General features: G+C 52.1%; 1 protein-coding gene and 1 long non-coding RNA gene across 4 annotated transcripts in view; one reads left to right on the forward strand and one right to left on the reverse strand.

Moving 5' to 3' along the window:
- The window catches only part of EFR3B (EFR3 homolog B), a 78796-nt gene that overhangs the window by 8855 nt on the left and 53055 nt on the right, over positions 1-16886 (reverse strand). For 2 of the 3 annotated variants that reach the window (XM_084792598.1, XM_084792600.1), the window contains exons 6-19: positions 16205-16354; positions 14885-15019; positions 14432-14510; positions 13593-13728; positions 13285-13446; positions 12001-12112; positions 11603-11654; positions 8207-8379; positions 7480-7555; positions 7043-7204; positions 5662-5793; positions 3518-3585; positions 2250-2377; positions 1429-1520 (exon numbers count right to left, since the gene is read on the reverse strand). In XM_084792598.1, the coding sequence (XP_084648724.1) occupies positions 1429-1520; positions 2250-2377; positions 3518-3585; positions 5662-5793; positions 7043-7204; positions 7480-7555; positions 8207-8379; positions 11603-11654; positions 12001-12112; positions 13285-13446; positions 13593-13728; positions 14432-14510; positions 14885-15019; positions 16205-16354 (1657 nt within the window). The remainder of the gene's footprint in view (positions 1-1428; positions 1521-2249; positions 2378-3517; positions 3586-5661; positions 5794-7042; positions 7205-7479; positions 7556-8206; positions 8380-11602; positions 11655-12000; positions 12113-13284; positions 13447-13592; positions 13729-14431; positions 14511-14884; positions 15020-16204; positions 16355-16886) is intronic. The other variant, XM_084792599.1, reaches the window with a different exon arrangement.
- LOC311603630 lies at positions 13594-16521 on the forward strand. The gene is made up of 2 exons (XR_014781197.1): positions 13594-13713; positions 16330-16521. It is a non-coding gene; the product is annotated as an uncharacterized lncRNA (long non-coding RNA).

The raw sequence follows: 16886 nt of genomic DNA on the forward strand, positions 1-16886 counted from the left end.
ATGCAAGATAGCCTGAGGAATCACCCTATCGACACACACATCCATCCATCCATCCATCCACCCACCTGCACATCCACCTATCCACCCATCCATCCACCCACCTGCACATCCATCCATCCATCCATCCACTCATCCATCCATCCACACATCCATCCATCCCTCTATCCATCCATCCACCCACCCCCACATCCACACATCCACCCACCCAAACATCCATCCATCCATCTATGTATGGTCAGTGAAGACCAATGCAGATAAAATCAAAGCATTAAGGAACCACAGAGTATAGGGAAACTAAAAGCAAGTTCTCTAAGTGAGAACAGGCAGGAAGTGGAACCCAGCTGGATTTTAAGAACAAACAGTTCATAGGTCCAAAGGCTTAATTGCTCCTGTGGACAAGAAGGCAGCTGCTGGTGTTGCTTTTTGCGCTAGCATACTTGTGCAGATAGATGACATGGAGGAAACTGAGAACAGTTCCATGAGCAGCAGTACCAGGGTGGCAGGGGAAATAAAATGACACGGGAGGGCCAGCCCAGAATGCCAGGCACTGGGATTAAGATGTGACCGCAGCAGCACTGATCCATCACCCACAGTGATGGCACGCTTAGCCAGCACAGGACCACGAGCCACAGGCCGAAGCTGTGAAGCAGTGTGGCACGGAGAGGGCATAGCCCTGTATCAGGTATGAGGATGCCCCCAGGCTAAGCTGACCCAAGGAAAGAACCAGTATGGGTGGTCTAGGAGGCCGCCTGTGCGTAGGTGGCACTAGCTAGGTAAGCATTTCTCCTCCTTAGCTTCACTTGACTACTGACTGCCTCTGAGCAGTGTAGGGGACACAGTCAGCTCATCCTGAGGCTGTAGGGCACTAAGGGTCCTGTTGCTCACAGCCACAAGCTCTCCAAGGGCTCCCACCTCCACTTCCTTACTCTGCTTGCCCAATTAGCCAGGGTCAGAGCTTCCCTCCTTCCACGGGAATGTTCCAGCTCTGAATGCCCAGGCTCAGGGTTTGGCCTGGTTAAAGGGATGCTTCATGCCACCTTCAAGGACTTTTCTGTGCTCTGATCACACCTGGGGAAAGACTCAGCATCCTCCACAGCTGCCCTCAGACTCCCCATCAATCTCCGCATCCCAGTCACACCCTGATGTGGGTACTCCTTACTTTGTATGATGCTTGTCCTATGCCTGTCAGTTCCCTAACTTGTATGAGTAGGGAACAGAGACCAGCAAGTCTTTCTAGAGTGATTTTTTAAAAAAATGACATTCTCATGATAGAAGAACAGTAATAAATCTTCTAGCTGGAAATATCTACACATGATGAGAGTCAGTAAGAAAATGAATATACTTGAGAAACTAATTTCCACAAATCTCTTAACCCACTGTAAAGGGAGTGGAACATTCAGCGCTCAGAGTACTGACAAAAACGCTTACCTCCTCTTTCTCCGGGCTGTTCCTCGATTCTACCTCTACCTGAAGGGAAATGGTCTCTCCAATGCTCTTCCTCTTGGACAAGCGATCTTCATCTGGAAAAAGAAAAACAAGAGCTCAGAAGCTGGGGTTCCCAGTCCTTGCAACGCCAGGGATAAGCCATTGCTTCTACCCCCTATGCTTTGGTCCACAGTCCTCAATGGCTCAGTACACACTTAGGCTATGCCTGAGGCTTCCAGAAGCTTCTAGTTGCTGTGGGCTTTCTCCATTCATCTTAGGATGGTCAGGTTGCTTCTTTGAGTGAAGATTTTTGCAACCCTTTGTGGAAACAAAGAAGTTGCTCGGGGACCAGGAAGTGTACCTCAACTAGCGTAAGCTTGCTGCATCTGCGCGCACGCAGTGTTTTCTAAGTGCGTCTGCCTTCACTGATCCACACACCTCCACATCAACCCTCTAGTGCAGGCGTTCCATAGTTACGTGACTGGAGGATTCCCAGAGACTTGCCGAAGGTGTTTTTAAACAGTAAGTAGCACCGAGGTCTCAAAGCGGGTCTGTTTCTGTAGCCCATGTGTGCTCTTCCTAAATCTATGAACCTGCCCCCCACAAGCCAGGTCATCTCCTGGGCCAGCTGCTTTCTGAGACCCCAAACTGAAGAGGAGCAAGGAAACCAGGATCTCCCCATGAGTTCTGTGTGTCTCTCAGTTCTCATGTAACACCTACGATGCCACCACAAGCGGTTCAGGGGGTCCACACTCCCTTGCTCTAGGGCTCTTGCCTGGCGGAAAAGGCAGATGAAGACAGGAAGCCTTGCCTAGAGGGCATACCTGTCAGCTGAGGGATGTAGGGCAGGCAGAGCCTGTCCGAATTGTAGCCGCTGCCTCCCAGGACTTCGCTGATTTTGCTCTGGCGGAAGAGAAACTCGATCACCACACCGTCCAGGCTCTGGGACAGCCTGGAAGACAAAGAGGAGGCCGAGGAGAAGCGTGGGCAGCTCAGACAATCCCTAGATGACTTTACCATAATCGCAGCACACTGACAGTGCGACAGGACAGAGGAACAGAAGGAAATTGCCTTACTCCCTTTCCCAGGGACACCCACTGTTTTACATCTTACGCAGAATCCTTCAGTTGCATAGGCCCACACATAAACGTCCCCTTCCCCAGCACCCTGTTCTGTGATGAATTTTGGGAGCGTATGTGCGCGCGCAGCTGTGTGGAGACCAGAGGTCAACGTTGGGTGTTGTTGCTTAGGCAACACCCTTGTTTTCTTGCAGACAGGGTCTCTCTCACTGGCCTTGATTCTGAGCTGGCCAGCAAGCTCAGATTACCACCTGTGTCCCCGCCCCCAGCTCGGGATGACAAACACACGCTACCACACTTGGCCTTTTCTTTTCTTAACAACATGGGTTCTGAGGGTCAAAGTTCATATGTATGATACGAAACACGCACTTTATCAACCGGTCTATCTTCCCCAGCCTGTGCCTGAGGATTTTATCCTTGTATCATTTAATAACTATCTCACAACTAAATATCCTTTCGAAGCATCATGGACTTTCTAAATCTTTTTCTTTTGTGGTGCTCGGGGTGGGATCGACCCAGGACTCACTTGGGCTAGGCAAGTGCTCTGCCACTGGACTACAAACAGGTCTACCCCCAGCATCAGTCTCTTTTGCGGTTAGTGCGTGAAGGGCCACAGTTTAGGAGGCTGAGTCCTGTTCGTGGTCTTCTTGTTTCTCAGAGTATCTTTCCCTTGTGCTCTTCTCATGCCGCGGTGATACTGGTCCATAGCACCGTCTGAAGGCTGCGTTCTGTCGAGGTGGCTCCTCTAGGGCACACTCACCGTGGGTCTGACCTAGAGGTTGCATTTCCTCCTAGGCAGCAGGACCTTTCAGCTGGCCCACCATGGCCTGCCTGAGGCTTGACGGCATCGCAGCCATGGAAGGATTATAGTATTGTGATGAGGCCGAACTCCACTCAGGACTTGGAGATCTCAGGCAGGGTGTAAACCCCACCCCCACCCTCATGAGTGTCCTTGTCTGGCCTCATACTGCCCACGCTCCCATGTTTGACTGCATCCCTGGTACCGTCCTTACCTGGGTCTTTCCACAAACACATCCTCAGGAAGCATGTATGGTGCCTCTTTCTTCCTCGTCTCTATTACCTGGAGTTTGGAAGGGAAGAAAAGATAAGAGCTGGGTCTTGCAGGGCGAGGCGCCTCAGAGCAAGTGACAGGAAGAGCTGCAAGCTCACTTTCAGCGTCCTCCTCCTCCTCAGCCTCCTCAGAGATGCAGCAGCACACAGAGCTTCTCCAGGGAGAATCCAAATCCCCAGTCACCGTCAGAGTAGCCTGGAGAGACTCGTGGCTGCTCAAGCTGTCGCCATTGATGACGCACACGTGCCAAGCGTCCTCCAAGCACAGGGCCCTTCATCCCTTAGAGACTGAGGCTTCTTTCTCCTATGCCTTATTCCTGTACTTTTGATTTACACAAGTAAAAAGGGAATGCAGGGGACACGTCTGGCACATCTGATGGATGGGGACAGTTTGAGATGTCCTCTATAGCCCTTGCAAGTGTTTTGGGAAGAGACGTAAAAGTCACTGAAGTGGCGAGAAGCCAGGAGTCTGAGGGTGACCTGGCAACAGCTCCACTATGATAAACAACTGCCCACATATGTGCAGCCAGCTCAGGTCAGCAGAGACCTGGAATGTTAAAGCCAATCCTAGACATCATATGACTCTACTTAAAGTACTTCTGAGTTTTTCTCTGATCTGAAAATTATTTTTTTATATGTATGAGTATTCTGCCCATATGCACATATATGTTCTATGCTCATATGTCTGGTATCCGTGAAGGCCAGAAGAAGGTGGCAGATTCCCTGGAATGGGAGTTATAGACAGTCCTGAGCTACCCCATGGGTGCTGGGAACTGAACCCAGGTCCTCTGCATGAGTGGCCAGTGCTCTTTACCACTGAGCCATCTCTCGAGCCCCATCCAGAAAGTCTCAAAAGATCGATATGCAGCAACTGAGGTTCATTGACTAGACTGGCTGCCAAAAAACAGGGCGAGGTTGAAATTTTAATTAGATATGGGGCAGCAGGGAGGGAGATGCCACTGTCCGCTCTCTCACTGCTGCCCCCAAACTCTCTTTTGCCATGCCTACTGATATATGTTAAATTCCTGCATGGGGAGCTGGAATTTGCCTTAAAATATTTCAGCAAAGGAAAAAAAAGACTGTAATCCTGATAGGCAAATTGAGGAAAGTTTCACAAGTATTTAATTTGCATAATTGTGGTTTACAGTTTTCTTGCTTTTGTGGCCTGGAGAGCACTATGGCAAAAACCTTGTTTTGTTTTGTTTTTTCTTGAGACAGGGTTCATTTCTGTTTAAATTAATTAGTGTGTGTGTGTGTGTGTGTGTGTGTGTGTGTAGGTTTGGGGAGTTGGTTCTTGTCTTCCACCTTGTTGAGCCAGGTCTCCCTTACTTTTCCCACTGCAGCGTACACTTCAGGCTAGCTGGCCACACGCTTGTGTCTCATTCTTGTCCCTGACTCCCATCCTGTCATAGGAAAGCTGGGATTTAGGTGTGTACCGCTGTGTTTGGATTTGTTTGGATTTCTTTCTTTTCTTCCTTCCTTCCTTCCTTCCTTCCTTCCTTCCTTCCTTCCTTTCTCTTGTGTGGCGTCTCATTTAGCCTAGGCTGGCCCTAAACTTACTATGCCAAGGTCTTCCTACCACTGAGACTCTTGAGTGCTGGGGATTATAGCCCTATGTCACCATACCCAGTTTTATGTGGTGCTGGGAATTGAACCCAGGGACTTATGCATGCTAGGCAGGTACTCTACCATCTAAGTCACATGCTCATTCCTCCCTCAAACTCTCTCTCTCTCTCTCTTTAAGATTTATTTATCATTATGTATACAGTGTTCTGCCCACAGGCTAGAAGAGGGTATCAAATTACATTATAGATGGTTGTGAGCCACCATGTGGTTGCTGGGAATTGAACTCAGGACCTTTGGAAGAGCAGGCGGTGCTCTTAACCACTGAGCCATCTCTCCAGCCCCCTCCCTCCAAACTCGTATTAAATTGTTTCCATTCACATGGCTGGAGGAGTGTGAGGACAGTGGGTAGGTAGGGTGCAGGTGAGATCCCTTCACCCAGGAGGCTAAGGAGAGAGGATCTTTAGTTCCTCAACACGTCCTCCATTATGTCTAACGTTCAAGGGCTCATGAGCACACGAACCTCGTGGATGTGCTGACAGAAGGCAGGCACCGTTGTGAGCTGGCTGATGAGGTTCAGGTAGGCCGCACCCAGAGCGTAGAGTGCACAGCGGTTATAAGCAGGCAAGTTCTCTTCGTTGACCTGGGCCACGTCCTGTGGGAACATGGATAGGAGCCAGAGGTTTTCCCTGACAAACTACACTAAAGTCTCCGCCCTCCCACCTGACCTCTCCCCAATCTTCTTAGAGACGGCTCATTTTCCTACACTAAGTCTTTGTCCCATACCCTTCGGGGATGCTAGAAAAGATGGTCCCCGGAACAATCCACGAGCTGGAGGCTCCTAAATCTCTACTAAGTATAGTGGCCATGGCCTCATCTCTTCACCCTGTGGTTCCAGCTGTAGTGACCGCCACTGTCCAAGCCCTCCTCCTTACCGATAACCTCGCCATTTAGCTGCCAAAGCCCAGCTGACTGGATTGGATTGGCATGCTAAACCGGGTCCATATGCTAAAGGCTGTAGCATCTAGGTTGGCCTGCAGGGTTTGGCACGGTCACAAAGATGGCCTAAGACACCTGTCACTAAGTTCAAGAATGTGATGCCTACTTGGCTTCAGGCCTGAGAGACTGTAACCTCTGAGGTCAGAGGTCGGAGATTCACCTTGGCTTCCTTGGCAGTGCTCTTCCACCCGGGCAGACCTTGAAGGTCTCAGGTCCTACCGTACCGAGCACCACACTGGCTGCCTATGGATCACACAGCAGGCTTGTTAAAGACACAGGTCCCAGGCTTGGGACACTGTGGTTTTCCAGTTTGGGTAATATGTTTCCTTTTGTTATTGTTGTTGTTTGCTTTTGTTTTTAGAGATGGGGTTTCTCTGTGTAGCCCTGGCTGTCCTGGACTCCCTATGTAGATCAGGCTGGCCTCGAACTCACAAAGATCCACCTGCCTCTGCCTCCCGAGTGCACCACTATGTCTGGCACCATATGTATTTTAAACAAGCACCAGAAGCAATTCTCAAAAAGTAAATCTGAGAATGAGAGGATTTTTAGATGAATACGTTTTGTTTCAGAATCACTCAGGGCTTTTGAATGGTTTCAGGGTGGCACTCAGGTCCCATGAGAGCCTTGAAATGCTTGGGGACCAGATTGATTCCAGGTGACCTTGTGTCCTCTTCATCTTAAAGATGAACATGAGCCATAAATCAATTAGTTTCCGGGGCTTCCCAGACAAGAACGTGGTTTGGGGTCTTGATGGAGGAAGCGTCTCTGGACCCCAAAACAACTGTCAAGCAACTGCTACAGAGTATTCCTGTTTGAACCTGGCTATAGACAGCCTGACCTCATCCCCCACCCCTACCCCCCCACCCCCACGATCCTCGTCTGGTCCTGCCCACATCCGGCCTCACCTGAACAGCCAGCACCAGTCGGATGAGGTCCACCACCACCTCCTCATTGGCCAGCTCGATGCTGATGAGCGCCAGGAGGCCGTAGAGTGCCTCGTAGTGCTTCTGAGTGTTCGACTCCTCCTTACAGCTCAGGTAGATATGCCTGTAGAACTGCTGGGAGTGCTGGGACAAAGGCAGGGGCAGAAGACAGCTATGGTCAGTGGGCTGGGTCCAGAGTGGGCGGCAAGGAGAACTGGGGAGGAAGGCCCGTCTGAAGGGGAGGCAGGAGCTGTGTGTGATGCTCTATCTCCATCCTCAGCAACTGGCTATCCTGACCAACCAAAGGAGGGAGGAGGCAGGCTCTAGGACCAGTGGTCAAGCAGTGACTCAGGCACTGGAAGGCTGAGACCATGAAGGCCGGCCTCCTCTGGGGCTCTGTGTCTTGTGGTGGCACTCACCTTCTTCATGAAGACAGTGTCCTGCCGGGAGCACTTGTCCACTTTCAACTTCAGGACCGAGATGTCACCAAGGGTGCTAGGAAGGGGTGAAGGAGCCTCTTAGCCCGGTGTAAGGCCAACCCGAGTTCACAGGGCATCGCTAAGTTCTATCCCCAATGCTAAAAGGTTGGCTTTGGTTCTTAACCCAGTCTCCGTTTTTCTCCAAAGCTCTCTCATTCCTGTTTCTTTCTCTTAATTTGTCGATTACCTTCTTCCCCTTATTCCTGCCAAGTCCTCAGTGTCAATGACCCTATACTCCCCGCTTTCCTAGACTTGTGGTGGCGCACACCTTTAATCCTAGTACTCGGGAAGCAGAGGCAGGCGGATCACTGTGAGTTCGAGGCCAGCCTGGTCTGCATAGTGAGTCCAGGACAGCCAAGGCTACACAGAGAAACCCTGTCTTGAAAAATCCAAAGAAAGAAAGAAAGAAAGAAAGAAAGAAAGAAAGAAAGATCCCTTAGTACCAGTTCTTCCATTTTCTAACCCTAGCATGCTCTCCCCAGGCCCCATCCTAGGCACAGGGACCTCTGGTCCCTGCTCTTCTTGACTAAAGACAGATGAACTCTAGCGGGTCTCACTGCCTCCAAATTGTACCTCCCACCTGAGTGTGAGGTTGCCGGCCAAGGCGACAGGTCTCACCTGTGGCTCCCCCATGACACATCTACCAGAAGAGAGACCTTACACTCACCTGATGGTAGAGAATTTGTGGCGGTTGCCATGACGATCAATGAAACTGATGAGAATCTCTAGGACGAAGAGGCGGATCTCTGCATCCTCCATGAGGGCAGTGGAGAGAAGGCGGTCAAGGAAGTTGCTGGGCAGGGCTGACATCATGTTGCTGCACTGGAAACCCGTGGACACCTGGGAGGAAGCCCGGGACAGGTGTGCTTAGGAACGCTCCTCTCTCGGTACAGAGATAGGTTGGAGAAACAGCCAGAAGAATTCTGTGTCAAGTGTCCATCTGTCCATCCTCTGTACACAGCGCCCAACTCAGCTTCCTCCCGCTTCTCTCACAGGCCCTGAATATCCACCCGAAAGTCTGCTCAGTGCAGCGCAGTTGACACGTAGGTATACGGGGAGAGCACGCAGGGGCAGTAAGGGTTAAAAGTGAGTAAAGAATGAACACTAAGGAAAAGGCAAGTACGAGGGAACCTCTGAGTGCCCGCTGGTCAGGGAACAGGTGATGAATGCCCACAGTGTGTACAATGCCTTGTTAAGACTAAGAGTCATAGGCTGGAGAGATGGCTCAGAGGTTGAGAACACTGGCTGCTCTTCCAGAGGTCCTGAGTTCAATTCCCTGCAACTACATGGCGGCTCACAACCATCCATACTAGGATCTGGTGTCCTCTTCTGGCAGACAGGCATTATGTTGTATACATAATAAATGAATCTTAAAAAAAAAAAGATTAGGAGTCACAGGAACTACAGGGCAGAGGAAGTTACAGCTGGGTGACAGAGTCAACTCACACACATGACAGTCGGCACAGCCCTGTAATAAAGGGGCCTTCTGACTCAAATCAGTCGGTATAAATAGATACATCGCACATGACGCCAAATACTCAACGGTCACAAAGGGCATTTCCTGTTAAGTCCATTTTGCAGCATGGTACCTCTGATGATTCAAAGGCTTCCATCGAGCCAGCCCAGCCCAGCTCCAGAGCGCCAAGCGTACTCTGAAAGGGATATGAATGGTCCCCAGACTGTCACCATACAGTGCTGGGTATAAATTAACAAGGGTTAACCCAGCAACACTGCAGGAATCCAAAGACCAAGGAGAGAGTTGACAACTAGATGTGGGAAATGTAAGAACCAAAGGGCTGTGTTGAAGGGCACTGAGTGGGCCTAGAAGCACCCTCAGGGGAGGGGCATCGGCTTCTCATGTGTGAGCAGCTGGGTTCAAGCCCCAAACAAAGCAACCAAAGAAGCCGACTCAGTAGACGGATGAGGGGAGGAGAAGAGGGAGGGCAAGGCTTGCATGGAGTAAGGTGCTCTGCATGGAGTGGCCTGTGGGGAACAGAGGTGCGATCTGGATGTGACCATGAATAAAACAAACAGTGGTTCCCAACCTTCCCGACGCTGTGACCCTTTAATGCAGCTCCTCATGTTGTGGTGACCACAACCACAAAATTATTTTCATTGCCACCTCATAACTGTAATTTTGCTACTATTATGAATCATAATGTAAATATGTATTTTCTGATTGTATTAGGCAACCCCTGTGAAAAGGTCATTCAACCCCTACAGAGGGGTCAGGACCCACAGATTGAGAGCAACTGGTCTAGAGAGAGAAAGATCCTGGGGACTTTGCTCTAAAAAGTCCAAAATTTGCTGGGCACAGTGGCGCATGCCTGTCATCCCAGCACTGGTCTACAAAGTGAGTCCAGGACAGCCAAGGCTACACAGAGAACCCTGTTTTGAAAAAAAAAAAATCCAAAGTTTAGACATTCATGTTAGATACTGGGATCATCTCTGAAATAGGGAGCAAAACAGGAAGTGACATTCTTAGAGAATTCTCCTGGTGTTTATGACAGCTGAAGGGGAACATAGAGACACTGAGACCAGCCTCGTTGTGAGATATCCAAAGTTTTGGCTAGGGCAGGGAGCTTGTTCCAAAAACAAATTTCAAAGCTGGGCATGGTCACAATCCGAGCACTTGGTAGGTTGAGGCAGGAGAGGGAAGATCGTGACTTTGATGCTGCCACAGGCTATGAAAAATCCAAGGCCAGGGACTGGAGAGATGGCTCAGTGGTTAAGAACACTGCCTGCTCTTCCAAAGGACCTGGGTTCAATTCCCAGCACCCACATGGCAGCTCACAACTGTCTTTGACTCCAAGATATGACACCCTCACACTAGCACACATAAATTAAATAAAAAATACTTAAAAAAAAAAACCACTTAAAAATAAATCCAAGGCCAGCCGAGATCACAGAGCAGAGCCCCGTCACCTTAAATAAATCACATACACACAGGTATAGACTTCAGAACCTCTCATATTCGCTAGGGAACCAGGTTTTTCAACCAAATTGGGCGTGGGAATGGTGTTTGGGAACAACAGAACTGGACTCTAGCAATGAAAGCTGAGGTGCAGTAGAGGCATACGGAAAACATGGAGGGCAGAGAAGGTGGTGGTTGGAAGGTGAGAGAGACATGAATGCCAGGGGGCAATCGGGGGAGATAGAGGGACAGGACCTGGCGAAGGGCACCAGGTGGGTGGGGCTGGAATTATCTCAAGACTCACAAGGCTTCAGTGACAAGGATACCCGTGGGCACATAGAATCACCATTTTAAAGAGAGAGAGAGAGAGAGAGAGAGAGAGAGAGAGAGAGAGAGAGAGAGAGAGAGAAAGAGAGAGGGGGGAGGGAGAGAGGGAGAGAGAGAAAGGGAGAGAGAGAGAGAGAGGGAGAGAGAGGGAGGGAGGGAGAGGGAGGGAGAGGGAGGGAGAGAGGGAGAGAGGGAGAGAGAGAAAGGGAGACAGAGGGAGGGAGAGAGAGGGAGGGAGAGAGGGAGAGAGGGAGAGAGAGAGAGGGAGGGAAGGGGAGGGGGGGGGAAGAGAGGGAGGGAGGGAGAGGGAGGGAGAGGGAGGGAGAGAGGGAGAGAGAGAGAGGGAGGGAAGGGGAGGGGGGGAAGAGAGGGAGGGAGGGAGAGGGAGGGAGAGAGGGAGAGAGGGAGAGAGGGAGGGAGGGAGGGAAGGGGAGGGGGGGAAGAGAGGGAGGGAGGGAGCGCGTGCAGGGTGGTGGTGGTGCACGCCTTTAGTCCCAGCACTTGGAAGGCAGAGGCAGGTGGATCACTGTGAATTCAAGGCCAGCCTGATTTACAAAGTGAGTCCAGTTCAGCCAAGGCTACACAGTAAAACCCTGTCTCAACAAACAAACAAACAAACAAACAAACAAAAAAAGGAAGCTTTAAGTATCCACCATTCTCTGAAGAACTCAGTAGAGCTCGGGTTGGGTTCCAGCCCCTCGCTCACCTCTTCAATAGCTGGGCATATCCGTGCAGTACATAACACACATCACTGCCTTGTCCTGGCCCCTGAAAGGAGCTGTATTGCACAGGGATGGGGCGGGGGCTGGGGGTGGGGCTCACCTGAAGGAGGGATTTCAGCAACATGATCTGGGTCAGCCGGTTCCTATTCTCCCTGCAGGCCAGAGACACACACTCAGCACGATGACAGTAGGGTGCCCCCTCCGCCGCCCCCCTGCGACATCCCCCCCCCACCCCTGCTTCCTCATCAGTTCTTGCATTGATGGGTTTTCTCGCCAGGAGGCTTATCTTATGGGGGGGGGGGTGGAACCCAAGATTGCCCTAAAGTGAGGAGGGGGGGTGTAGGAGGGAGCCTGAGAAATTGCCATGGGACCTATGACTATGACCTATGACCCATGCTGAGGGTTTTTTTTGTTTTGTTTTGTTTTGTTTTTGAGTCAGGAGAGAAGAGAGAGCAGGGCCACAGAATTTAGGGTGTAAGGCTAGGCTGGGAGACTAACCCTGTCCGTCCGGTCTCTACAGGATGATGCAGGGAAGGCAGCGGGACTTTGCTCATGATGAACAGGATCACCTCTGAGCGCTGGTAGGTGGGCAGCGTGCTGGCAAAGGAGCCTGCGAGGAAGAGGACAGAGCATTAGCGGTCCCCCAGGCTCAGCGCGGGTCAGTCGAATGGTGCCCCAGAGTGAGGCTCAGTGATGCCCAGAGAGATCTGCCCAGGCGGGCTGCTGTGACATTGCCTCCTGGGAAAGGGAGTATGAAGGAAGACCGCAGCGGGCTTTTCCAGGTACCAGCCCTTCCCTTGTTACCAAGGCTGTGGTCAGTCTGGGCTCCTTTACTGGGCACAGGGCCCAGGCCAGGACATCTCTATGGTTTCCTTGGTCCTGCCCTGGCCCCAGGGCGATGGGTCCACAGCACAGGGACAGGGACCTCTGATTATGAGGAGTCCCAGGTACTTGTGGCTTTGTATTTCTCCACATTCATGACACACATAGTCCTCACAGCCTCTTTTCCTCTTTTCTTCTGTAACCCGCACCCGGCCTCCAGTGGCCCCACTGTGGAAGCACTAGGCGTTGCCAAATGGACAGGGACTGGGTCTGCCTTTGCGGGAAGGCCTGGCTGAGAGACCCAGACTGATTTGGTCACTTCACTCAAAGCCAGCCAAGCATATGTGTCATAGGATGGCCTCCATTTCCCTCAGTGTCCCTAAGCAACATAAGCGCAGGACAATCATACAGCAGATGTTATTGGGGAGTCCTGGGCCTCTCACAAGGATCATCTCTTATCTAATCCAGGGTCCATGCCACCCTCCCAAGATCCTTTCCGGTCCTAAGTCCTTTTCCTAGGTCCTAGCCTAACTCCTCCCCCTAGGGCTCCTCCCCTCTCCAAGCTTTGCCAGGGTCCCTCCTTTCAGCACAGCCCTTATCTTATCCCATAAGCCCTGCCTGCCTCCAGCCAGCGCCCTAGGTCTCAGGTAACCGCTCCCTAGAGCCTCGGTCCTCATCAGACCCCTCCTCCTCCTAGTTTCCTCCCCCCCCCCCCAGCCTGACCCCTCTTCCTTAGCTCCGCCCTTCTCCAAGACTCACAGGGTACCTCCCCCTTACTAAGTTCCTCCCCTTTTCAAGCCTTAAGCAAATCCATCCTCCAAGGCCTTGGCTCATAGGCTCTGCTCCTTTAGCCCCACCTCCAGATCTTTGCCAATTCCTCTCTGGAGCGGGAGCCCGCCCCAAGCCTCAACGCCGTCCCCCGCAGCCCCCCCCCCCCGCCCAGCCCCACTCCCTCCCCACCGATGGTTTTGATGACCGCCTCCTGGAACATGCGCTCCTCGTGCTCCTTGATGATCTTGGTGCCCAGGCTCACAGCGCCGTCGTAGCTGCCGGTTAGCGCGTAGTCAATGCTGAGCCGCAGCTGCCGCAGCAGGGTGTTAAACATCTCCAGCACCGTGGGCCCTGAGCGCCAAGGGGGAGGGATCAGCAAGTCAGGACAGCAATCACACCTGCTCACCAGTAAACCCTGGCCCGCGCAGCCAGTCGGTTCTAAATCCAACGCCTGCCTCTGCCCCCTGCCCCTTGCCTTTTGCTCTGGACCCCCTTACCGACAGAGCCGGTGGCAGCGATGACCGCAGCTTCCGATAGTACCTCCACGATGCCGGCGCGCACGGTCGCCGCGCTGCGGCTGTTGGCGTCCAGGTGGCTCAGGAGCTGCTGGATAACCAGGTGGGAGTGCTGCGGCTGTGGGGAGGAAGACGTGCTGATCCCCCAAACAACCACCCCAGAGGCAGCCCTCTGCTGGGCCTCAGAGGCAGAGGGTAAACCAAAATGACACCCCCACAGCCAGTGGACACTGCAGGTGGCACTCAGACCTCAGTCTCTTTTTTTTTTTTTTTTTTTTTTTTTTTTGCAGCAACCCCAACCCCCATCGCGGCCTACAAACACGTAGCCAAATCCCAGGGAATCTGCGTTTGCATATTTTTTTTTCCTGATTCCTTTAACTTCAAAGGCGGCTAGGAATCCATTTCAAAACATTGTCTTTCATTTCTCCCGGTCTTACTGGCAAGGTGCGTGAGAGGCCACATGGTTAAGCTCAGTGCTGCTCAAAGTGTGGCTGGGGGCCCGGTGCCAATTCAAGATCTGTCTGATAAGGGGGAGGGGGGCGGGGGAGGGGAGGAAGAGCTGCTGAGATGGGAGCCAGAAGGAAAGTAAGCCTGCAGTAGTAATTGGCCCGCTCGGGGACTGCAGGCTGCTTGTCTTCCTGCCAGATTTAATTTTCTCTAGGAATTAGTTTCCACTGTATTTCATAAAAATGTTGGCCTAGGATGTATTAAACATTAAACTGGCCTTCCTTCCCTGGGGGCCGCTGGGGGAGGTCAGAGGTGTCCAGCACCTGGAATGCCCTTGCACAGGGGCACAAGCTGGAACAGGGAAGCTACCGTACCTGAATTGAGTACATGATGATTTTAAAGCAACGGGTGGCAAACACTCTGGGCTCCCAAAGAGAATGGTTATCCAGGTGGCTGTGAGGAAGAAAACATGGGGGGATGGGAGGAGGGTGACTAGGAAAGTCAGAGTGATGACGGAGAGCAGAGATGAGATGAGCTCAGAGGGACAGTGACTGACACCTCCCGAGAGCCCTTTGCAGTTCCCAATCAAGGAAGGGTTTACGGGATAGGCTCTGTAGTTTTGGCTACCCTCCTACTAATCATCTCAAACTGCAGGCGGCCACCGTGTGGTGGCCTTGCTGTGTGTTCCCAAAAGGGATTGACCTGGCCACAGCATGAGAGCTGTGCCATTGGCCGATAGAGGGGACCTGGGGCAGTTGGCAAGGACCTAGACCAGTCATCGGGAGGTGGACCGTTTCCTGGGTGGGGGTGGGGGGCACTCAACTCACATAAGAACCGGCTTGATAGCGTTCTTGATATTGCCGAAGGCTGCCCGGCCCAGCAGCTCCCTCAGGCACCTCTCAGCCAGCTCCGCTGGGTTCTCCTTCTCCTTCTCTGGCGCTTGGAGGGGCGAGGGAGACCGGCTGTGGAGACAGAGCCATCTGGCTAAAGGATGGGGCGCACAGTTGGGAGTCAGGATTGAATGCCCCTAGGTTTTCTGTTCAGGACAAGCAGGAATTTGAGACAAGCTACACCAGTTCATAGAGCAGTCACGGCCGCCAGCTATTACACAGTGTAAGGAAGCTGGGAGGAGAAGGCTGGGGGAGATGGTGGAGTTATTTTTGCAGGGTGGGGCTGGACTGCCTTTGTGGGAGACCTGCAGACCTCAAGGTCCTAGACATACCTAAGGGTTCAGAGAGGAGTTAAATGAGAACTGAAAGGGGGAAGGAGAGGCAGATAAGGATGAAAGAGATACGTAAAGAAAGGTATCGTGATTGGCTAGGGCATGACTTCATGATATGCAAATCGTAGAGTGTACCTTTCTGAACGGAACTCCTGAAAGACCATAGCAGCAGATCGGTGAGCTGTTATATCATAAATAGCCACCAGGGGGCAGACTTACTTTCCTCTGCTGCTATAACAGCCCAGACTCCACTGAGCAGCTAAGCACAAAAACAACGTGGGACAGCAACGGGAACCTTTCTCTCCATCCCATTTACAGGGAAAAGAAAGGGTCAGGGGACGGGAAACAAAGGGTCAGTGTGTCTGATGCTTTGGGGGCTCTAAAGTTAAAATTCAGTATCTGTAACACTTGAGTGCCATGGCAGATCAAGCAGTCATGGTTTTGTTTTTGTTTGTTTGTTTGTTTGAGACAGGGTTTCTCTGTGTAGCTTTAGCTGTACTAGACTCACTTTGTAGACCAGGCTGGTCTCGAACCCACAGAGATCCACCTGCCTCTGCCTCCCAAGTGCTGGGATTACAGGTGTGCGCCACCACGCCCTGCAAGCAGTCATGTTTTGAGGTCTGAAATAGCATTACGAAGTGAGACGGGAAGGTCTGAGGGAAAAGTCTTTGGCATTTAGAACCACAAAGGACATTTTAAGCCTCCTTAGCTGGCTGCTTCCGGAGGGGCACAAGGGTAATCTGTCTCTTGCCTTTTGTGTCCTGACTGGTTTATACGTACACTCCCACTCCGGTAGCGCTGAGCTCGCGGAACAAGCCGCAGAGGCAAGGTAGCTGGGTTTTACCTTCCTGCCCAAGGAAGGTGTGTTCCAGTTCCCTGGGTGTGAGGGTGGTCCCCGCGAGAGCTGAGCCCCACCCCCACTCACCTCTCTGCCTCTTCTACATGCTGCAGATTGAAAAGCAGGGACGGGACGATCTTGTCCATGTGCTGAGGGTCCCAGATGTTGGCCTGCAGTTCGTCATTCACCGTCTTCCTCACTACCCCTTGCAGGCCTTTGATGCCCGACATTCGGATTCTGTAAGGAGAAAGGTCGAGGCAGGTCCACACCCTGAGCATCCGCAGCCAGGAGAGGAGCACAGTTCAAGACACAGGGACTCTGACTGCCGGCAAAGGCTCCTCCACCTGCTCCTCCTCATGGGCTCTGACCTGGTTGGGATACATTAATAAACAGCCTGATCCTTGTCCTCTTGTAGCGTATAAGCTTGTGAGTAGAGACGCACAAGAGACATGGAAATGATGAAATTTGGTAAAGGGGGGTGGGGAACCACGGTGTGTGTGTGTGTGTGTGTGTGTGTGTGTGTCTGGGGGTGGGGGGCACAGAAGGAAAGGGGTGAGTGTGGGGACAGGCAGGCAGGCTTCACTGATGGGATCAAAGTGAGCAACGCCATGGCAGAGGGGAAGCAGCAAGCTATGAGATCCGTGGAGGAAGGATTCCAGACAGGGCACAGACTGTGCAAAAAGCCCTGGGGCCCGGGTGTCCTACGTGTCCTTGGCCACATGGCTGTAGGAGAGTGAGGTGAGCGGAGGACCCAGGAGATGGAGTGAGG

Source organism: Acomys minous (genome assembly GCF_964271855.1).
Source record: "Acomys minous genome assembly, chromosome: 8".
NCBI classification, from domain to species: domain Eukaryota; kingdom Metazoa; phylum Chordata; class Mammalia; order Rodentia; family Muridae; genus Acomys; species Acomys minous.